Raw genomic sequence first — 21,908 nt, 5'->3', positions numbered from 1 at the left:
AATGGCTGAAGAACCTGGGGGTGAATCTCCCATTCGTGTAGTTGCTGGCTGTGCCTGCTGAGCAGGTCGGCAACTTGATTGTCCTTCCCTGGAAGGTGTTCTGCTAGGAGAAAAATGTTTTTGGGAATCACCCACTTCCATATGCTTTGTGCCAGATGGGACAGCTGTGGAGTGTGTGTTCCTCCCTGTTTCTGGATATAGTACATCGCGGTCATGTTGTCCGTCCGGATCAACAGTCTTGCTGTACAAGTATTTTTGAAATGCTTTTAGGGCTAGGAATATTGCTAGCAATTCCAGTTGGTTGATATGCAGCCTTTTCTGTTTGTTTGTCCAGAGCCCTTGTACTGTGTATTGAAGGAGATGGGCTCCCCAGCCTGTCAGTGATGCGTCCGCTGTTAGTACTAGTTGTGGAACCGGCTCTTGGAACAGTCGCCCCTTGGAAAGGTTTTGTGGGTTCCAACACTGCAGAGAGTTGTGAGTGCGACTGTCTACCAACACTAGGTCTTTTAGTTGTCCTAGAGCCTGGTTCCATTGCCGTGCTAGGCATTCCTGCAATGGGCGTATCTGAAGTCTGGCATGGGGGACAATAAATATGCAGGAGGCCATCATGCCTATGAGCTGCATTAAGACTTGAGCTGGCAAAGAGTGTTTTGGCAGGAATTTGCGAATGAGTGTCTGCATACTGGCTACTCTTGCTGAGTTTGGATATGCCTTGGCCACTGAGGTGTTTATGGTGGCTCACAGGTACTGCTGTGTGTGGGACGTTTGCAGATGTCATTTTGAGTAGTTGATTGAGAAGCCTAAGCTATGTAGCAACTGGATTGTCTGAGACGTGTGTGCTGCACATTGTTGGTACGATTTTGCTTGTATTAGCCAATCGTCCAGGTAAGGGTACACATGGACGTGCTGCCTCCTTAGATGTGCTGCCACTGTCGCTAAGCATTTTGTTAACACTCTTGGAGCCGTGGTAACCCAGAAGGGCAAAACCTTGAATTGGTAGTGTTGACCTTCTATTGTGAACCTGAGGTATTTTCTGTGGGCTGGATGGATGGGTATGTGGAAATACGAATCTTTGAGGTCCAGTGTTGCTAGGAAATCTCCTTGTTGTAGCAACAGGAGCACTTGTTGTAGTGTTATCATATGAAAGTGCTCCGACAGTATGTATTGATTTAGGGGTCTGAGGTCTAATATTGGTCTGAGAGAGCCGTCCTTCTTGGGAATAAGGAAATATAGGGAGTATACTCCTGTTCCTTGCTGTTGGAAAGAGACTTGCTCTATGGCCCCCTTTTCTAGCATGCAGTTCACATCTTGTTGTAACAGGGTGATGTGTTCTCTGGACATTGGACGATGTCTGGGTGGTATGTTTGGTGGTGTAGAAGTCAGTTCTAGGCAGTAGCCAGACTGGATAATTTCTCTCACCCACCAGTCTGTGGTAATTGCGTTCCAGACAGGTAGGAACTGTTGGAGTCTGCTTCCGACCGGTGTTAAGTGGTCTGGGGGAAGCGTAATAGAGTCACTGCTTTGAGGCAGTGGAGGCTCTGGTGTTATTGCCTCCACGGCCTCTTGCCTTGGTATTGTTACCTCAGTAACCTCCTCAGGTTGTGTTTTTGGTAAAGGAACCTTGTGTGTTACTTTTGTATGAGGCAGTTGTTTGTGAGGTATTTCCTTGTGTATTCGCTCTGTACGAGGAGCGACGAAAGGAGCCTCTATGTTGCTGAAATTGCAATGCCTCCATTGATTTCGCCGTCTGTGTCCTTTTTTCATTTTATCCAAAATGGTGTCGACAGCAGGGCCAAATAGAAAATCCTGATTAACAGCTGGTTAAGAATCGTGGACTGCACCTCATTTTTAAAAACAGAAATACGCAGCCATGTATGTCTGCGGAGTAGGACGCTAGTGTTGATTGACCAAGCTGCAGCGTCTGCTGCGTCAAGCGCGCATTTGATGGAGGCGTTTGTTATGAATTTTCCCTCCTGTATGAGATCTTGGGCTTATGCTTTGAAAGGCTCAGGTAGGTGTTGCATTAGGGTTTGTAGCTGGTCGTAATGCGCCCTGTCGTAACGAGCCAGTAGGGCTTGTGTATTAGCGATCCTCCACGAGTTGGAGGCTTGTGCTGCTACTCTTTTCCCTGATGCTCCTAGTATTTTTGACTCCTTGTCTGGGGGAGGTGCCTCCCCAGTGGTTTGGGAGTTGGCCCCTTTCACGTGCGTTTGGCCACTACCAGGGAATCAAGTGGTAACTGCCCTTTGATGTAAGTAGGGTCTGTAGGAGCTGCCCTATACTTTTTTTCTATTCTGGGGTTGATTACCCGTGCCCTGGCTGTATCCTTAAATATGCCAGGTGCATGTTTCAGAACTCCCTTTAACATGTTTAAAAAACAACGTTCGCTCTACGAAAAACGCTTTACAACTTTTATGCTCTCTAAAAGATCTGGATATCTGTTTTTTCGTAGCATCATATAAACTAAAATGTACAGCTGCCAGGAAAGCCATTGTTATCTGATACATTTGATTGTGTTTTGTTATTAATCATGGTTTCCGGTCTGTAGATTTGTTCGTATATCTGTATGTACCATAAATGAACTTTGTCTATATTAGGAAACAGACTGGGCACCATCCAAATCCTAATTTTTATTGGTCAATTTGAGTTTTTATAAATATGATATACTTTGTTTATTTTGGTTTCTAGATTTAGCATTTTGATGAAATTTTAGGAACTAATGTAATATATGTATTTGTTCTGCTTGTATGGTTTGTTTTACAAATCGAATAAAAGCTTTTGAACTGAACTGAACATGGGAAGTGTTTTGACACTTTTTTCTGATGTAGGGAAGGTGTCAAACAAGAGGTCTTCCTCAACAGGGTCGTTATGCATATCTACGTTGTGGAACTGTGCAGCCCTGTCAATGAGTTGATTAAAAACTACGGTGTCATCAGTAGGTGACGGCTTAGTAGGATAAGAGGATATATCAGGGATGGGATGGGTGTTGTAAGGGTCAGTTGGCTCTTCCCAGGGTTCCTCTTGTGGATCAGGATCCTGTGGGAAGTCATATCGAGGCTGTGGCTCATCCCCTGTGTTACCTTTATTGTCCCCGTGTTAAAAAGGAGAATAAGGAGAGTAAGGAGAGTAGGGATTAAAAGGAGGAGTAGGCATGATAGGTTGAAAAGGAATGAAGGGTCTACACGGAGAAGTCCCAAAGTCCTTTTTCTTCAGTGGAATAGGGGACTGAGGTTCAAAGTCCAAAGGCCTCTTTTTCCTATGCAGGATGGTAACTTTACCAGTCTCTGGATTGATATATATTTTTGCTTGTTCGTCAGAGGGGGGTGGAAGAGTTCTTCCATAACAGTCCTGGGTGGAGTGTTCGACTTTGGTTTGTCGACGTTTGGCTTAGTAGCCGATTTTTTCGGCTCAGGGCCTTTTTTCGGGTCGACCGTGACCTTCGGTTCAACGCGTTTTTTGTGCTCCGTGGGCTTCTTCGGAGGCGTGTCCTTTTCCGAGTCGATGTTTGGATCGACAAGTGACTTCGGCTTTTTTGGAGGAGTGTCCTTTTCAGAGTCGATGTTCCTGTTCGGATCGACTGATGACTTCGGCTTTTTTGAAGGAGTGTCCTTTACCGAGTCGATTATATTTTTCGGATCGACTGGTGTTTTCGGAGCCGCTGTCTTTGGGCCGATCGGTTGTTCTGGCCTCGACGCGGGCTTAGGTACGGCGTCATTTGCCGGGTCGACGGATTTTGGTGCCGAAGGCTTGTGTGGGTCGGCAACCGTTTTTGGTTCGGCGCCCTTTGGTTGTGTGCCCTTGTTCGGTTCGACAACCACTTTTGGCTCGACAAGTTTGGGCTGTGCGGCCGTCTTGGTGTCGACAGTCTTTTTCGGCTCGACGCTCTTTGGCTGTACGGCCGTTTTCGGATTGACGCCCTTCGGGTCGACGACCTTCTTTGGCTCTGGAACCTTCTTTGGGACGATGTTACTGGGCCCTGGTGTTTCGGAAGGTTTCGGTTTCGAAGCCGAGCCGGATGACGGGGCAAGCAAAACTTTTTTCTGATCTTGGCTAAGGCCCGTTGGCGATGCCTTGACCGGAGCCGTTGGTAACTGGGTAGATGGTGTCGGGGGCAGGGTACTCACAGTTTGCCCCGGTGGGATGTCGTCATCGGAGTCAGAGTAGACCTCGATGGTGACGATCTCTAGGTCAGAGTCTGGCGCGTCTTGTAGATCCTGGTCATCATCGAAGATGTTGTCCGGGTCTGGTGCCTGTCGCTGCATTTCTTGCCTGGCGGCACGTCGGTTCTGAATACTTTTCTTCGATCGAAACTGTGCGCAGGCTGGACAGCTTTCCTCCTTATGGTCTGGGGAAAGGCACTTGTTGCATACTGAGTGCTTATCAGTATGTGGGAACTTGGAGTGGCATTGTGGGCACCTTTTAAACGGGCTTCTTTCCATCAACGGTCGGCTCACGTGGCGCCGAAAAGGCCCAACGGCCCGCGTCGACGACCGCTTGGAGATGGAAAACTGGATCGTGTAGAGAGGTACCGAGCGAGAACAATACCATCGAATCGAAGGCCCTTTGGCCTCTAGAAAAGTTTTGTTTTTGATTCCAAAGTTGGAGTATAGGAGTTTGCATCCGAACCCAATGGCGGAAAAAAACAATCTGAGGATGGAGAAGATGCCCATGCGCACTGTAGTCCAGGGGAGGAGTCACCTATCTCGTGATACTTCGAAGACTCTTCCAAGACAACAAGTGCAATCATCCGGACCCAACACTAGGCGGCGAACTATGCACAAGATATGAATTCAGCAGCCCACATGCCTCGAACACACAGTAACACCACTGGGTTTGGCAGCTGAGAGTTAAAATAACTCAGTATGAGTTGCTGGCAGACGCCACGGGTGCTATGTAATCATGGTACATATCCAAATATGTTCATCGACACAGGCAGTCACCTCCCAGTTTCCCATTACCTCTTCAGTGACAGTGCAACATGTCAAGGACTGCCTGCGACATGCAATCTTAGGAAACTTACCATGCTTGCATTTGGAGCATTGCTGAAAGAAATGGAAAAGAATGGAGAAATTAGCAGTTCATGGGAGTGAAAGAGAGTTCAGTGCAAGAGAAGAGTTATTAACACTCACCATGTGATTGCAGCCTCCATTCTTTTCAATACAGATATTGCACTTTGGACACTGTAGAAAAAAAATATTTCTTAGCATTAAGTTTTCAAATACTATATAAAAACTGCCAACATCCTTCCTGCAAATGACTAGATAGAAGTATAAGCTAGCTGTGGTCATAGAAACTGAATGTGTACATAATCCATAACTGTTCAACATCAAGTTGTTACTACACCATAACAGTTTACTGGCATTCTATGATATTCTGATCATCTTAACTGCAGGCGACTCCTTTTTAGGTTTTGCCTCGCGAAAAAGATGCGCAAGCAAAAACCTAATGAGTACTGTGTGTGGGTTTGGGTCGGCCCTCGTCATTCATTGGCTGGCTCCATAAATGGAGCCTAGCCATTGGACGAGGGGCCTGTCCGTCAATGCCGGACCAGACACGGGGGCGTTCCCGAGATTCTTTGGCTTTTGCCGACGTCACGCGACGCCGGGAACGCCCCCGAATCTGTCCCGGCATTGAGCCGGCACCCTTTCCTGCTTGCGTGAGTGCTTTGCCGTCCGTGTCCCCTCCCGCCCCCCGTAGAGTCCGTAGCTCCCTGCTCCGGCAGGCTCCCTCTCGGCGCTTCTCGCTCTGCGCGCTCCTCTGCCCTGTAACCTCCCACCTCCCTGCACTCTCACTCCCAGCTCGCCTCCATCCAGTCTCCCTCCTCCCTCTACCCTCCCGTCCCCAGCAGTCTCTCTCCGATCTACCCATTCCTCTCCAACCTGCCGCTCTCCACTCGCTCCCAGCTCTCCGCCCTCTCCCTCTCTCTGCCTTCCGTCTCCCCTCCCGTCCCCTGCAGTCTCCGTCGCCGGCCTCCAGTCTCCTTTTCCCCGCAGCGCCCCCGCGCTCCCGTCAGCCGGATGGTTGTCTCCGGGCCGGCGGAGGCGGGCCCGGCATGTTCCAGGGATGATGCTGGGCTCCGGGCAGGCTCCGGACAGCAGCAGGTTCCCGCTGCATCACCTGGTCTGGAGGAACCGACCCCTGGAGCTGGAGAAGGAGCTCAGCGCGCGGCAGGTGGGTGAGCGCGAGGGGAGGGCGGGGCGCAGCCACAAGGCATGGGGGGGGAGGGGGTACTTGGGAGGGTGAGTGAAAGCAAAACTGGTGGGGGTAAAGGGATCAGAGGGTACAAGGAAAACTAGGGTGAGGGTTGAGGCGTGTATGTGGAGAGCACAGGTGTACACGGCATGGACAGGAGGAGGGCTGGGGGGCAGAGCCCGGAAAATAAAGTCAAGGGGTGAATACGCTGCCGGTGCTTCCGTGCCCATGGGTGGCGGTGAGGACGTGGGCAGCAAAGGCACGAACTGGGTGAGGCAGAGGCTGCAGCGGTTCCAAAGACATGTCTTGGTGCACATCCGGGCTGGGTACACGGGGAACTAGGTAGTCACCCAGAGCAGAGTGACTGGTGTTAGAGCTGTTCTGGATTAGGGGCTAGGTTCCCCGGCTGAGCGTCTGCTGTAGACCCGGCTAGATGAGAGACTGGGTTACCCAGGTGGGTGTGTCTGGCTAGATGAGAGACTGGGTTACCCGGGTGGGTGTGTCTGGCCAGATGAGAGACTAGGTTCATGGGTTCATGTGTGTCTGCTGTATATCTGGCTAAATGAGAGACAGGGTTCCCCGGGTGGGTGTGTCAGGCTAGATGAGAGACTACGGTCATGGGTGCGTGTGTGTCTTCCGTGGCTCTGGCAAGATGAAAGACTAGGTTCCCTGGTAGCTGTGTGTCTGCTGTGGATGTGCCTAGGTGAAAGACTAGGTTCAGAGGTTGTATTCTGGGGGTCTGGCTAGATGAGAGATCAGGTCACGGTTGAGTTTGCTGTAGACCTGGCTAGACGGGAAACTAGTTTCACGGTTGAGTTTGCTGTAGACCTGGCTAGATGAGGCTTGATTCACGGGTGAGTGTGTTGCTATCGATCTGGCTAGATGAAAGACTAGGTTTAGAGGTGGTCTTCTGTATATCTGGCTATATGAGAAACTAGGTTTATGGTTGGGTGTCTGCTGTAAATCTGGCTAAATAAGAGACTATTTTTACGGGTGGGTGTGTCTGCTATATATCTGGGTAGACAAATGACTAGGTTTAGAGGTGGTCTTCTGTAGATCTGGCTAGATGAAATAGTAGGTTCATGGTTGGGTGTCCGCTGTAGATCTGGCTAGATGAGAGACTGGGTTCACGGGTGGGTGGGGGTCTGCTGTAGGAATAGTCCATATGGGAAGCGGGGCGCACAGTGAGATGGGTCGTTTGCTGGTGTGCACAAGGCCCTGCGCGCGCTGCTGCTGTGGCGGGGTGTGGGCGTAGAGCAGGGGTGTCTGAGAGACTGTGCGCAGCGGGCTGGGTGGGCGCCTGCCGTGGAGCTGGCCTGTCTGAGCGGCTGAGACCAGTCCCAGGTGCGCTGCTGGAGGTCCGGATGGGTCTGGCATAGATGCGTGTGCGCACAGAGAGCCCTTCGGAGCGCACGTGCGCAGGGGGCGTAGTTCCGCCCGGTACTAAGCACCGGCCACACATCTAACCTAGGATAGGATTTGGTGTTTGAAGGTCTTTGTGTGAGGGCCTGACGGCCGAGCTGTGGTGTGTGGATGTAGACCGTGGAGCAGCTCACACGTGTGCGGCTCGGTGCCTCTGGTGGGTTTGTGCGGGTGTGGCACTGGCGGGGATGATGGCTCGATGCAAAGCAGTGGTGCGCGGGTGTCTGATGACTGCTGGTGTCCGCGGCTCCGCGCATCTTGGGAGGCACTTGCCTGGTTGGTACAGAGTTGGTCGGAGGGCCTGGGTGTGCAGCAGCAGTCTGTGAAGTGACTTACAGAGACGGGCAGTGGGGGTGCTGTGTGCAGACGTGTGTGTGTGTCCATGTGCAGCTGGCCTCGTGTGATCGACCAGCGCAGCCCTGCTCCGTGCGGCAGGGTGTGCGCTCCGCTGCTGTGTGTGTGGCAGGGGTGAGGTCTAGAGGTGCTCTGCATAGCTCAGGGAGTGGGGGTCAGATTGAGGCTTCTTTGTTTGGTGTCTGAGGCAGAGCCGCGCTGTGTTGGGACTCGGTGCACACCTGCTGCACGTGGGCGACAGGCTGCCTGGCACGCTGGTGCACAGCTGGGATGGTTGGGCGAATGGCGTCTGGTGAACAGCATGCTGCCTGCCACGCTGGTGCACAGCTGGGATGGATGGAAGGGTGGGTGTCTGACATAGAACAGTCTGGCACGCGGGGTGAACAGCTGGAGTGCGTGAGTGGGTGTCTGGTATGGTGTACATCAGGCTGTTTGACTCACAGCTAACCCTGGGGTGGGTGTGTCCCCGGTGTAGAGCCAGCGAGAAGCCGGGTCCACAGCTGGGGTCGTGTGTGTCTAGCTTAGAGCAGTTTGAAAGAGAAGCCGGACGAACAGCTGGGAAGGGTGGGTCTCTAGTGTAGAACAGTTTGAAGGAGAGGTTGGGTGCACTCCTAGGGTGGGTGGGTGTCTGGTGTAGAGCGAGTTGTAAGAAAGGCTGGGTGCACAGTTGGGGTGGATGTCTGGTGTGGAACAGTTTGAAGGAGAGGTTGGGTGCACACCTAGGGTGGGTGGGTGTCTGGTGTAGAGCGGGTTGTAAGAAAGGCTGGGTGCACAGTTGGGGTGGATGTCTGGTGTGGAACAGTTTGAAGGAGAGGTTGGGTGCACACCTAGGGTGGGTGGGAGTCTGGTGTAGAGCGGGTTGTAAGAAAGGCTGGGTGCACAGTTGGGGTGGATGTCTGGTGTGGAACAGTTTGAAGGAGAGGTTGGGTGCACACCTAGGGTGGGTGGGTGTCTGGGGTAGAGCGGGTTGTAAGAAAGGCTGGGTGCACAGTTGGGGAGGATGTCTGGCGTAGAACAGTTTGCTTCTGCCCCTGTTGCCCGCTTGTGCCTCCTTGTGCCCCTGTTGCCCGCTTGTGCCTCTGTGTGCCCCTGTTGTCTGCTTGTGGGCCCCTGTTGCCTGCTTGTGCCTCTGTGGGCCCCTGTTGCCTGCTTGTGCCTCTGTGGGCCCCTGTTGCCTGCTTGTGCCTCTGTGGGCCCCTGTTGCCTGCTTGTGCCTCCGTCTGCCCCTGTTGCCTGCTTGTGCCTCCGTCTGCCCCTGTTGCCTGCTTGTGCTGTGTTGGTGTGTGTGGAGGGCTCTGTGTGGCTGTGTGTGTAGGAAGCTTTGTGTGGCTGTGTGTGTGGAGGGCTCTGTGTGGCTGTGTGTGTGGGGGGGCTCTGTGTGGCTGTGTGTGTGGGGGGCTGTGTGTGCGGGGCTCTGTGTGGGGGTGTGTGTGGGGCGGCTCTGTGTGTGTTTGTGTGTGTCATTTGCGATAGATAAAGCTAGTGGCATTGTAAATGACAATGCCATTTATTTATGTTAAAAAAACATAAATAAAAATAATGTCAAGAGCAATGCCAATAGCTCTAACTTTAACAAAGGCAAAACCATTGCATTGTAAATGCTTGTTTTAAAATATTCTGCTCAATGCTACCGTTTTTTAATCTAAACACTTTAAAGTCAGGTGCTACTATCTACTTCAGAAAAGGTGAAATGTTGAGTTGGCCTTTTTGAAATCCATACTTGTGAGCCTGCAGGTCAGAAGAAAGATCAGCGAGTGCACTACTCGGTCAGCCATTTTAGAAGGTTAAATTTCCTGAGGAGTAATAATGGGTCAGCAACTTGTGCGTCTCCCATAGAATCACGTGCTGTAAATATTCTCCTGACTGCAGGGGGATAATTCTAGAAAATGTAAATGATTTTGTTTCCCCAACACTGGTTTAAGTTAATAGGTTTTATTTGACCCACCCCAAAGTACTAACACATTTCCTGGAGGCTGAACAGACAAATTCAAGCTAAATAGCACATTTTCAAGCTTGGTAGCATAAGCTTTCCCTTGGGTCTGCTTGAAACTTAATACTGGACCAGACATTTTAAGCAGTCAAGTGGATTTCTATAGGCCTGCATGTGCTCTCCGCACGGTCAAATTAGCGCTGGTCAAGGCAACAGAATGAATACAAAAACAGAATGAGTGGTTGTTCTTTCATTCATCTGGTAAATGCTCAATGGACCTTGTTACCTGTTGATCTTCATCTGACTTCAAGCCATGTCAGGTTCCAGAAGAGATTAAAGAGCTGGTTTTTCCCCTAATAAGTGTGGGTACATTGGCTGCAGGGCTTACAAGTGATGTAACGATCTTGCCTCAGATCGTAGAGATAAATCGACTAGAAGGATCTATTGCTCCCGAGAAACGTCTTTTGAAGGTCATGTTGCGACGCTCATGAGGGAGCATTCACTTTTAAATATGGAACATTTTAATATGGTTGTATTAATTGTATGCATTGCAATGGTTTTAAGTAACTATGCAAATAAAGTTTTTACCTGTTACCTGTTACCCGAGTTGAAGGACCAGAAGGAGCTATCATATTAGGGTTAAGAGAAGTCAAAAAACCACTTAATTCCCGAAAAACATCAGACTCAGACGAGTGGTAATAAGTAGAACCTATAGCTGCATCATCAAAAGGATCAGAATACATCACATATAAATCAGGGAGGGTTTCAGCTCCTCTACATGGACTCTTCTCTAAAAGTCTTTGACCCTCTCTCCTAGACCTACGAGGAGCATCTGGAAGAATAAAAGGCTGAGTTGCAAACATCAGTGTTTATTTCAATGCCAGGCTTGGAATCAATACAGACACTGGTGGCGTTGAAGATGCTGGAGCTGGCACCCAAGAGACATGCTTAAGAATCCACAGATATCACCACCAGCTGGGATGTCGGAGGCAATGCCCCCGAAGGTTGGGACAAGGAAGGGACGAAATGAGCACATGGAAGATTAATGGGCAGTAGTCCCCCTCTGCTCCCTTGCAACTTCCAAGCACTTCAGAGGGGGTAATAACCCTCCTAAATACCTAAAATATGGTGTTCAAAATAAATGCTGGATCCATCTCTCGAGCAGGAAACTCAGGGCAGAGTTGAGAACCACTCAAAACCAGAGTCGGATCTTGAGGTTCAGAAGACCGCGATAGGCTGGAGTTAGTCAGCGACAGTTCCAGAGGTATCAGAACCAATTTCAGTTCCAAAAAGGAATCGGGGAAGAGGAGACTTATCCAATTTATCCCTAGGCCTTCTTCTCTTCTTAGGTTTATGTTTTCCAGAGGAAACACGAGCCTCTCCCTACCTTCTTTTGCCCTGGCCATGAAGCGCTTTGCCTCACTCTCTTTCATAGCCTTGGAATGGATGGTCTTGTAGGGATCACAAGAATTTATGTCATGGTCCGAGCCTAAATACCACAAGCAGATATCACGAGGGTCAGTGATAGACATCTGACCCTCGCAACCTATGAAGGGCTGGAAGGACGAGACATACTTCAATGTCAATTAAAAAGAACAGTGCGCTCCAGATCAGTTCAGTGACGTCACAAGATGTTAAGATGCTGAGGTAGTTATTTAGCCGGTGCCCTCTGCTGGCATGGATGAGCAATTGCAAGAGAGTATCCGATCAGGACTGGCGTAAGGGATGTTCAGAAGGTAAGAAAACTGCAGGCTTCAGTGTCCAGCAGAAAAATATTGTGTTTAAATGCATTGCACTTTAAAGGCAAATCAAAGAAAGAGGTCTGCATTCATTTACAGTAGGCAGCTTTCTTAGGCTCAACATATTGCTTGATCTTTAAGGGTGCTGTATAGTGGCTGAATGACAATTACCACAGGAAGTGCCTTTTACTTACAACAAAGAATAGAAAGTTAGTAATGAAACTACATGTATCTTTTAATAAAAATATTTTTCCACACATTACAGATATATATTATTGGAATTTACTATATAAGGTGAAATACAATGGTGAACTGTAAGGACATCACATGAGAATAAAGCCTTATACAATAGCTACACCACACATCTTAGCAGTTCACGGATAGAAATAATTAAGGTTGGATGAACAGGAGTCACAGTTCATGTTAAAATAAATGTAGTCTACACACTAATGAACAAGTTACTTACAATTGGCGATAAGCTTTCTGGTGGATACTCTAACCACAGATTCTTCATATTTTCCCAAGACTCCAGTCTGGATCTAGAAACCCTTTTGCAATCGCTCCAGTTTGTCCATTTATGACGAAGCATTGTCCACCCTTGGACGCGGAGCTTCAACAACAGATTAAGAACGTGACAGTGTACAGAATCTAATATTGACCAATATTTACACCGGAAAGCCCACTATACAAAGCAGGAAGGAGAGAGTATGCTTAAGAATCTGCTGTTAGATACAATCATCTATCATAACAAGTTACTTGCCTTAGGTAACACTCTTTCTGGTGGCAACTCCAACTAGAGATTTGCCATGTTTTGAATTGATACCAAAGAAGTACCCTCCGAAGGTGGCACATTTGAAGAGTGGACTTTAAGAAAAGAAGCCCTGCAGAAGCGAATTAGCAAAAGAAACGCCAAGTGGACCCTAAAGCAGTACCTGTTGAAGGTGTGGCCAGATGTTCACCAAACACCCTGGCAGATTTCTAGCACAAGTAGTCATGGCAGTGTTCGTCTCATGGAATAAGCCTGAAGGCCTCATAGGTCAAGGTAGTAGGGAAGGCATTTGAGTTCACTTTCCTGGCATAATGTTGCACTATGAGATTTTTCAGTGTAGAGTGTGGTTTCAAAAGGGCCTGACACTTACTAGTGGCATTGAACATAGTTTCAACCATACTGCTGATTAAGGTTTCAGGGCTTTACTGAAATGTTGTAAAGTAGAAGGTCCGGGTAGCAACATATCTGTCAGCTAATTAGCTTTTGTTTACATTCAATTTATTTACTACTGGCAACTGTGTTCCAACACACCAGCAGGACTATTGATCATCACCACAACGACCACCCTTTCCTTGGTTGGGGGTTCTAATGTTAATGTTAATGTTAATGTTAATGTTAGGCTGCATTTATAAAGCGCACTGACACCAGAGGTTTCCTGGCGCTGAGATTGAAAATAGGGCAGGAGAAAAGGGCTAGTGAGAGTTTGAAAAGAGCCAGGTCTTTAAGCCCTTTCTGAAGCTCAGCAAGGTGTCAGAGGTTTTAATGTGTAGGGGGATGGAGTTCCACAGCTTGGGAGGTGAGAAGATGAAGGTGAGCAGAGCGGAGATTGCGGGTCGGGCGATGGGGATTGATGAGGGATTTCAGGAAGGTCGGGCATTTGGTATGCTGTGCTTTGTAGGTTATGCATCCGATCTTGAAGGCGGCCCTTTGCTCAATGGGAAGCCAGTGCAGCTTGGCCAGAAGAGGTCTAGCAGATTGCCATTTAGGGACTTTACATATAAGCCTTGCAGCCTGGTTCTGCACCATCTGGAGGCGGTGGAGCAGGGACCTGGAGAGGCCCCAGTAAAGGGCGTTGGAAAAGTCGAGGCGGGAGAGAACGAGGGAGATGACAATTTGCACCAAGGCCTCGTGAGAGAGCAGATGAGTAATTTTCCGGATTTTGCGGAGCTGGAACATACTAGCAGAGATAATGGCTCCAACATGAGTTTTCAGGGAGAGATCTTTATCAATGGTGACACCCAGACTTTTTACTGAACTCGATGGAGTAGGGGCGGTGCCCAGTTCAGCTGGCCAGAATTGGGGTCCCCAGTGGGCAGAGCTAGAACAAGGCAGGAGGAGTTCTGTTTTTTCCGGATTTAGTTTTAGTTGATTAGACATCATCCATTGTTGGATGTGCAGCATTACAGCCTGGAAATTGGATGTCGCATCCGGGGTGTCTAAGGGAAAGATTTGATTTGATTTGATTTGATTTTGGGTTTTGTAGAGCGCACAGCTACCCTTGGGTATCCCGGCGCTAGTGAACACAATCCTGTAGGGTGGGAAGTCATGGGGGGAGTGCTCAGGGTGATCTGCATATCATCTGCATAGTTGAGGACAGTGCAGTTCCAGTTGCTAAGTGACTGAATTAGCGGGCGAAGATACAGGTTGAAAAGTAGAGGTGAAAGGGAGGATCCCTGAGGGACTCCACAGGTGGTGGGAACCTGGGTTGCAGTGAAGGAGCCTAGGTGGACTGTTTGCACTCTGCCAGAAAGGAAGGACTTAATCCAATCCTGTGCAGGGCCCTGGATGCCAGCTTGTCCGACACGGTGGAGTAAGATGTCATGATCCACCGTGTCGAACGCGGCCGAGAGGTCCAGAAGGATTAGTGCCTGGGGGGACCCTCTATCGGCATTCTCCCGAAGAGTATCAAAGACTTTTACAATGACTGCCTCGGTAGAATGGGCTGGCCTGAAACCTGCCTGGTTAGGTTCCAGGAAGCCAGAGCTCTCAATGAACGCTGACAGACAGGTTGTGACATGGGCCTCCAATAGTTTAGAAGAATAGGGTAAGAGGGAGATAGGCCTATAATTGGCTGGATTGGCAGGGTCAGCTCCGGCTTTTTTTAGAAGGGGAACCAGTATGGCCTGTTTGAACGCGGAGGGGACCGTGCCAGTACTGAGGGAGGTGTTTAAGAGAGGGAGAATACTGTCTGGTAGAGCTGAGAAGATTGCTCTGAGGACCGAGGGGGGACAGCAGTCCTCGGGAGAGCCAGATTTGATGCGGGTTGTAAGCTCAGTAAGAGTGCTAGAAGTGATAGCTGGGAACTGGGTGAAGACAGATGAGTTGAGGGGGGAGGGGTCAGGGCAACTAGGGGGAATAGACGAGGAGATGGCGTTCTTGATGTCAACGATTTTCTGAACGAAATAGGTGTTGAGCGCAATACAAGTATCTAGGGTGGGAGCCTGAGTGGGAAGAATTCTCTGGTCAGAGGAAAAGTCATTCATGATTTTAAAGATTTCTTTAGATTTGTTAGAGGCTGAGTTGATTCTTTCGGAGATATGTGAGGCCTTAGCTTTTATGATAGCACTTTTGTATTCATTACGGGCTGACACATACTCTGCGCGGTTCTCTGTGGAGTAACCCCGTCTCCATTTGCGTTCGAGGAGGCGCAGCTTTGATTTAAGGGTTTTTAATTCCTCAGAAAACCAGCGGTGGGAGTTGCCACACCTCGTGTGAGCGAAGCTGGTAAGAGGGGCGAATTTGTCGCTGGCCGCTCGCAACCAAGTGGAGATTGCGCCCTCCATGGAGTCGGTACCGGAAGATGGGTCAATGGTAGGGCAGGTGTTGGATGCAAAGTCGAGGAAGCCCTGGGCGTCATAGGCATTCCATTTGCGGCATTGTCCTCCAGGAAGGATAGGGGCCTTAAAGCTCCCTTTGATAGTGATGGTAACCTCTATCAGATAGTGATCTGACCAGAGACAGGGGGAAATGTTGGGGCAAGACAAGGCGAGGTTATGGGTCCATACATGGTCTAAAATGTGGCCTTTGGAGTGCATCGGTGAGGTGATGTGCTGGATAAGATTCAAGCTGGTCAGTGTTTCAAACAGCTCCATAGCATGAGGCCCTGCAAGATCACTGTCGTACCAATAGTTAAAATCCCCAAATATGGCGATTCTAGAATTATGTGTGAGCAGGTCGGCTACCTGTTCACTCAAAGAGAGAGGAAAAGATGGCATCGGCAGAGGGGGACGGTAGAGTAGTACTAGTGCAAGTGCACCACCAGTAGTTTCCAGTGTAATGACTATGTTGTCGGTCCCAGGTAGAGTGAGTGAAGCAGAAGTGAGAAATCTAATGTGGAGTCCATTTCAGTGTATCTGGTGGGGTATGAAGGTCCCTAGCATTTTGATGTTCTAAATATAGACCAGAGTCCGTATAATTTGTGGGTGCGGGACAACCTGTAGGATACCTCCTCACCATCATGGAGGAATAGGAATGTCTTGTACAGCATCAAAGTCTATTCTAAACATGCCTCAAGGCACTTAAAATACTGCGATCGAGACAGAGGCACTGCCTGAGAATCTTCACACACTTTTGGTTGGGCCTTAGTGATCATGTAATGAGATACAGACTGAGATCTAGCTGTGCTCTGGTTTGGGTTCAAGAAAGGATTGGGTGTTAGATCTACAGATGGCAACTCCAAGGCCAGAGCCTGCGCTAAAGCAGTGGAAAACAGAATTGTCTTCAGCAAAAGAGGGGAGGCAAAGCCTGGTACAGGTAATGGGGTTGGACAGCGACTAAATGGTTCAATTGGTCCAAGGAAAGTCCCCATCAGCGGAAGCCTTTCTGCGCGCCATGGCAGATTCACGGAGCCAGAAATTACTCCAGGAGAACACTGAACTATTTACAGAAGAAGTTGCATGGCCTCTGTAAAGGCCTCTACCTCAAGTGGAGTTAGAAAACACCTTAGGAAATTCAGTGTACAGTGGTTCAGCAAGGGAATGGGGTCAGGCATTTAAGTACGGAGTGTGCAATCTATTGTAGGAGCAGCAGGTTGAAGACTCCCATCTTGTTTTTTTGTGCAAGACTTGTCCTTCAGAGTTTGTTTTGGATGAGGTAGGGAGCCTAGAACAGGACTGACAAGTGCCTACATACAGCCTTGCGCTGGCAGGAAGAGTACACTACAAAGATCAGTGGCTCCACCTTACAGGTGCAAAGGAGGAATTGCAAAAAAGTTTCCAGATCCTGTCCGATAACTGGAAGAATTCAAAAGGCGAGGAATCTTTGGTTAGAAGTATGCATTAGAAAGTTAAATTAATATTTATCAAATACATCCTTGAAAAATAAGGGAGCTTTACAGCGCTTCATCTCAAGAAAGTCCCTAAATCCATAACACTAGGCAGATAACAGGTTTCAGAGAGCACCTTACATCTTTAGTGTGAGCACTGATGTAGTTTGCAGTCTCAGAGTCATCTGCACACTTTGTGAGCCACTTTCGGATAGTTGCACAATCTGTAGGAGCATGGTACATTTGTCGACACTTGAAACTGTTAAAAGGAAGCAATTCAAAGTTAGGCAAGTCACAATTTATGGAGTCACATGTCAAAGCAGATAGGACAAAAAATTCTACTGCCAACAAAAACTTAACCAATATTATGTTCTTGGGACTGGAAGTTATATATTGGGGATAAAAGGGAAGAAAACAAGTTACTTACCTGTAACTTTGGTTCCCCAGTATTGGTAACTTTCATAGATTCCCATGCTTTGTATCATTCCCCCGTCGTCTGAATGGGAGCCTAGGTAAATAAAAAATACCATAGCCGTAAATACAAAAGAGAAAACTAGGCCTAGGCCTCATCTCATTTTGAAGCCTATCCGCCTCTTTTTGTAAAAGAGACCAAGAATTCTGTACCAACCAATCAGAACTGCCTCACCCCTTAGAACCCTCCTGAGAGAGCCTCAGATTTTCGTAGCCGTTGTGCAACAGCCACTCTCTCAGGAAAAAGGCAGAGCTTTCCCAGGGGAGGAGGGTGGGCGCATGGGAATCTATGAAAGTTACCAATACTGGGGAACCAAAGTTACAGGTAAGTAACTTGTTTTCTTGCCCCAATATTGGAACTTTCATAGATTCCCATGCTTTGTATCAGAGTAGCTAGCAGTAAGCCCTAAAAGCACATTTTGTTACAAGAATATCACCACCTTGCCACATAGATACTCACATTGGAAAATCGAATACATACAAATATACTTGTTACATTATCAAGGACTATCACAAGTGATACAAAATGTGCAGCAGAGGAAGGAGGGATTTTAGGGAAAGCTCACCTCTCATTGAAAAAGATTCCTCAAGACTGCCTGACCAACAGCTGTATCATCCTTGGTAGAAGAATCCAGGCAGTAGTGCTTCGTGAAGGTATGCGTACTGCTCCACGTCGCTGCCCTGCAGATGTCCTTGATAGGGACTCCTGAAAATAGAGCCACTGACGATGCCACTGATCTTGTGGAATGTGCACGGACTCTTGTTTCGAGCGGTTTGCCCGCTTCTTGATGGCAGTACTGAATAGCACTGGAGATCCAGCGAGAAATGCTGTGTTTGGACAGCGGAAATCCCTTCCGCGGGGCACTGTAGGAGATGAACAGCTGTGAGGATTTCCTAAAAGGTTTTGTGCGCTCCAAATAGAACGTTAGACACCTCTGAACGTCCAAAGAATGCAAGGACCTCTCTGCTGGGGTAGAAGGTCGCGGGAAAAAAGACTTCAAAATCAATGGTTCATTCAGATGGAATTCAGACCGAACCGTCGGGATGAACTTTGGGTTTGTCCAGAGGATCAGGACATCCCGTTTGAATTGAAGGAAGGACTCCACGATTATCAGCGCCTGGAGCTCGCTAATCCGTCTGGCCGATGTCAATGCCAATAGAAGAGCTAGCTTCCAAGATAGGAATTTAAGGTCCGTTTTGTGAATGGGTTCAAATGGCGCTCTCATTAGCTGAGCCAAGACCAAATTAAGTTGCCAGACAGGTGGAGGAAGACTGACTGGAGGAAAAACCCTGAACAGGCCTTTCAAGAACTGCTTGACAATCCTAGCGGACCAAAAGGAAGGACCTGAAGACGTCCGTCTGAACCTCGAGATGGCTGCCAGATGAACTTTAACAGAAGAATGAGCCAATCCAGATTTAGCCAGCGATGGTATGTATGGCAAGATCTGATGCGGAGCCGAAGTATAAGGGTGAAGATGTTGTTTCTGACACCAGAGGCAGAACCTCTTCCATTTTTGCCCTATAAGTTCTGTTCGTACTTGGAGCTCGAGCTTGAGACAAGATGTCCCTACACTCCTTGGTGAGGTTCAAATTCAGAAATTCCCTGTATTCAGGAGCCACGCTGTCAAGTGAAGTGAACTCGGGTCCGGATGGAATACTTGACCCTGAGACCTCGTCAACAGAGATGGAACCGGTTGCAGGCGAATTGGATGGTCCTGAGAAAGCAAGAGGAGTTCTGTGTACCAGAACTGCTGGGGCACGCCGGTGCAATCAAGATCATCTTGCACGGCTCCATCTTGGCTTCTTGATCAACCTCGGGATTAGAGGTATCGGAGGAAAAGCGTAAAAGAATGCGCCGTACCAGGCAATCGAAAGCACGTTCCCCAAGGACCTCGGATGGTGATCCCTGCTTGCATAGAATCGGCATTTGGTGTTCTCCGGGGTTGCAAACAGGTCTTTGGTCGGGGTCACCCAGACCGAGAAGACCTCCTCCAGAATGGTTTGGTCTAACTCCCATTCGTGACTGATCGATTTCTGACGACTCAGCGCATCCGCTGTTATATTGAGCGAACCTGCGAGGTGTTCCGCTGTCAGAGCAATATTGTGAAAAATCGCCCAATCCCAAATCAGTTGAGCTTCTCTGGAAAGGGTCTGGGATCTCGTCCCGCCCTGCTTGATGATATAGTGCATGGCTGGTGTGTTGTCCGTCCGGACAGCATTGAACCATTCTGAATTTGTGGCAAAAAAGTCTGCAAGGCTAACTGAATAGCTTTGAGTTCTAACAGGTTGATGTGGCACTTGCGTTGAACTGGATTCCAGTGACCGCTCACGTGCAGCTCTTGAAGCACCGCTCCCCAGCCTTCTAACGAGGCGTCCGTGGTGAGAACCATGGGAGACGGAGGAAGCGTGAATGTTAATCCTTTTGCGATATTGTCCTTCACCAACCACCAGCCGCATGCTTTTCTCATTGCTGGGGTTACCGTAATCCTGTCGTCGAAAGAGCCCTCCACCTGGCACCATTGTTTGTCGAGCTGCTCTTGCAGTGGACGCATTCGCAGCCTGCAATGTGGAATCAATGGTATGCAGGATGAGATCGATCCGAGCAGGGAATTGTAGAGCCGTACCAACAGGGATTTCCTCTTTAGCAAGAGGCGAGCCAATAGCATCAATTTGCTTTGACGTTCCTCCGTTGGGTAAGCCTTGCAGCGTTTCGTGTCCAGAATGGATCCCAGAAACTTTGCTGACCTGGATGGTTGAAGGACCGATTTGTCCCTGTTGAGCCGAAGGCCCAGATGGTTGAACAGTTGGATGCAGGTCGTAATTTGGAAGTTCCCTGGAAAGATGGAGCCTTGACCAGCCAGTCGTCCAGGTAGGGAAAAACTTCCAGAGATTGTTTCCTGAGGAATGCTGCCACTGGGGCCAACACCTTTGTAAATATCCTTGGTACAGACCAGAGACCAAAAGGAAGTACTATGAACTGAAAATGGCTCTTCCCCACTGTGAAGCGCAAGTATTGCCTGTGAGCTGGATGGATTGGCACATGGAAATAAGCATCCTCTAAATCCAGAGTCGCCATGTAGTCTCCTGGATTTAGCAGACAAAGAATATCCTGGAGAGTGACCATCCTGAAGGATAGCTTGATGAGATAGGTGTTGAGCTCCCGTAGATCTAATATGGGGCGCCATTTTTCTGATCTTTTTCGAACAAGGAGAACCTGGAATAAAACTCTCTCCCCCTTTGAGAGAGAGGTACAGGTTCTATTGCCCCCTTGATGAAAAGCTGGTGGGCTTCAAGACGTAGCAGTCCCAGATGTTTCGACTCGTTGGCGCCTGGAGCTCTGTTTGGAGGAAGATGTTGAAATTCCAACGTGTGACCACTATGAACGATATTCAGGACCCACTGATCCGATGTATTAACTTTCCAACTGCTTAGACAATAAGAAATCCTGCCCCCCACTGATGTCATCGGAGGGGTAGGAACAGCAGAAAGAGCCGTGAGGCCGCTATTGACGTTTGGAGTTATCCCGTCCTTGACGATTCGGACGCCCTCTCTGATTGGCGAGAGAAAGAATCCGACTGGCCTTGGCGTTGATTGGAGTATTGGTGTTTGTAAGATTGGGATGATTGCGAATATGATGAGTACCGCTGTTGGGTGCCACCTCTGTATGAGGAAAAACCTCTCCCACCTCTGAATGGAACTTTGCGATAGTCCAATGACCCCAAGGACTTCGCCGTGCCGGTGTCCTTTTTGATGCCTTGAAGGGCTTCATCGACATGCTTTCCGAAAAGCATGTCCCCATCGTATGGCAAGTCTAAAATTTTGTTCTGGTATTCCTGGCAAAACCAGGTTGCCCGCAGCCAACCCTGGCGCGTTAACACAGCTGAACCTGCCAGGGCACGAAAAGCAGTAGCCGCTATATCCATAGCGCAACATATCACCTCCGAAGAGGAACGCTCTCCTTCCATCAGAACTTTCCTGGCATCATCTTTCGCTGCATCTGGAAGCTGATCCACAAACGGGGTTAAATCGCACCACATTTGGCGATCATACCTTCCCAAGATGGCAAGAGCATTAGAAGCTGGAACTAGTTGGCTTGCCATGGTAGAGAATCTTTTGCCCACATTGTCCAGACGTCTCCCTTATTTGTCTGGTGGTGTTGTAAGTGGCGTCAATGGGTTTTTAGACTTGCTTTGTGCCGCTTGGGAAATGAGGGAATCCGTTTTGGTTGTCCAATCAAGCAAGCTGGACTGCCCTCTGGCGCTTTATACTTCTTCTCCAGCCGGGGAAGAACAGGAATGACTGTTGCCGGATTTTGCATGACCTTAATACCTCTGACCATACATGCTCTATAATAGAGATTGACCGAACAGACTTTCTATACGGCTCCTTAAAGTCATAAAGGAAGCCGTCTGTCTGAACAGAAGTAATCGGCAGGCCGAATCCCTTAGACGCCCTTTCCATTAGGTTATGGAAACCTCCAATATCAGCTGGAGGGGAGGTAGCCGTATCCAGCACTGGTGCATCCTGATCCTGAAGGTCATCATCATCATAACCTCTATCTGGATCATAAGGATCTTCCTGAAGATTACCATCCGAGGAGACATCGTCATCTTGAACAGTCACCGCCTCTTAGTAACCTTCTCTGGTTTCTGGTTCCGTAACCTGTGAAACCACAGGTGTCACTGCTGCCGCAGGGGCAGACGGAATAGGAGGAGAAGGAGGATGCTCCTGTTGTACTGCAGGTTGCGATGGAAACCTCTTCCTATA

General features: G+C 48.8%; 1 protein-coding gene across 3 annotated transcripts in view; it reads right to left on the bottom strand.

Moving 5' to 3' along the window:
• ARIH2 (ariadne RBR E3 ubiquitin protein ligase 2) overlaps positions 1-21,908 on the bottom strand; it is a 335,731-nt gene that overhangs the window by 75,959 nt on the left and 237,864 nt on the right. For all 3 annotated transcript variants that reach the window (XM_086939316.1, XM_086939318.1, XM_086939317.1), the window contains 3 exons: positions 16,812-16,929; positions 5,130-5,180; positions 5,021-5,042 (listed from right to left, as the gene is read on the bottom strand). In XM_086939316.1, coding sequence (XP_086795442.1) covers positions 5,021-5,042; positions 5,130-5,180; positions 16,812-16,929 — 191 coding nt within the window. The remainder of the gene's footprint in view (positions 1-5,020; positions 5,043-5,129; positions 5,181-16,811; positions 16,930-21,908) is intronic.

This window comes from Lissotriton vulgaris, chromosome 9 (genome assembly GCF_964263255.1).
Source record: "Lissotriton vulgaris chromosome 9, aLisVul1.2, whole genome shotgun sequence".
NCBI lineage: Eukaryota > Metazoa > Chordata > Amphibia > Caudata > Salamandridae > Lissotriton > Lissotriton vulgaris.
This window is presented reverse-complemented; position numbering and strand designations above follow the sequence as displayed.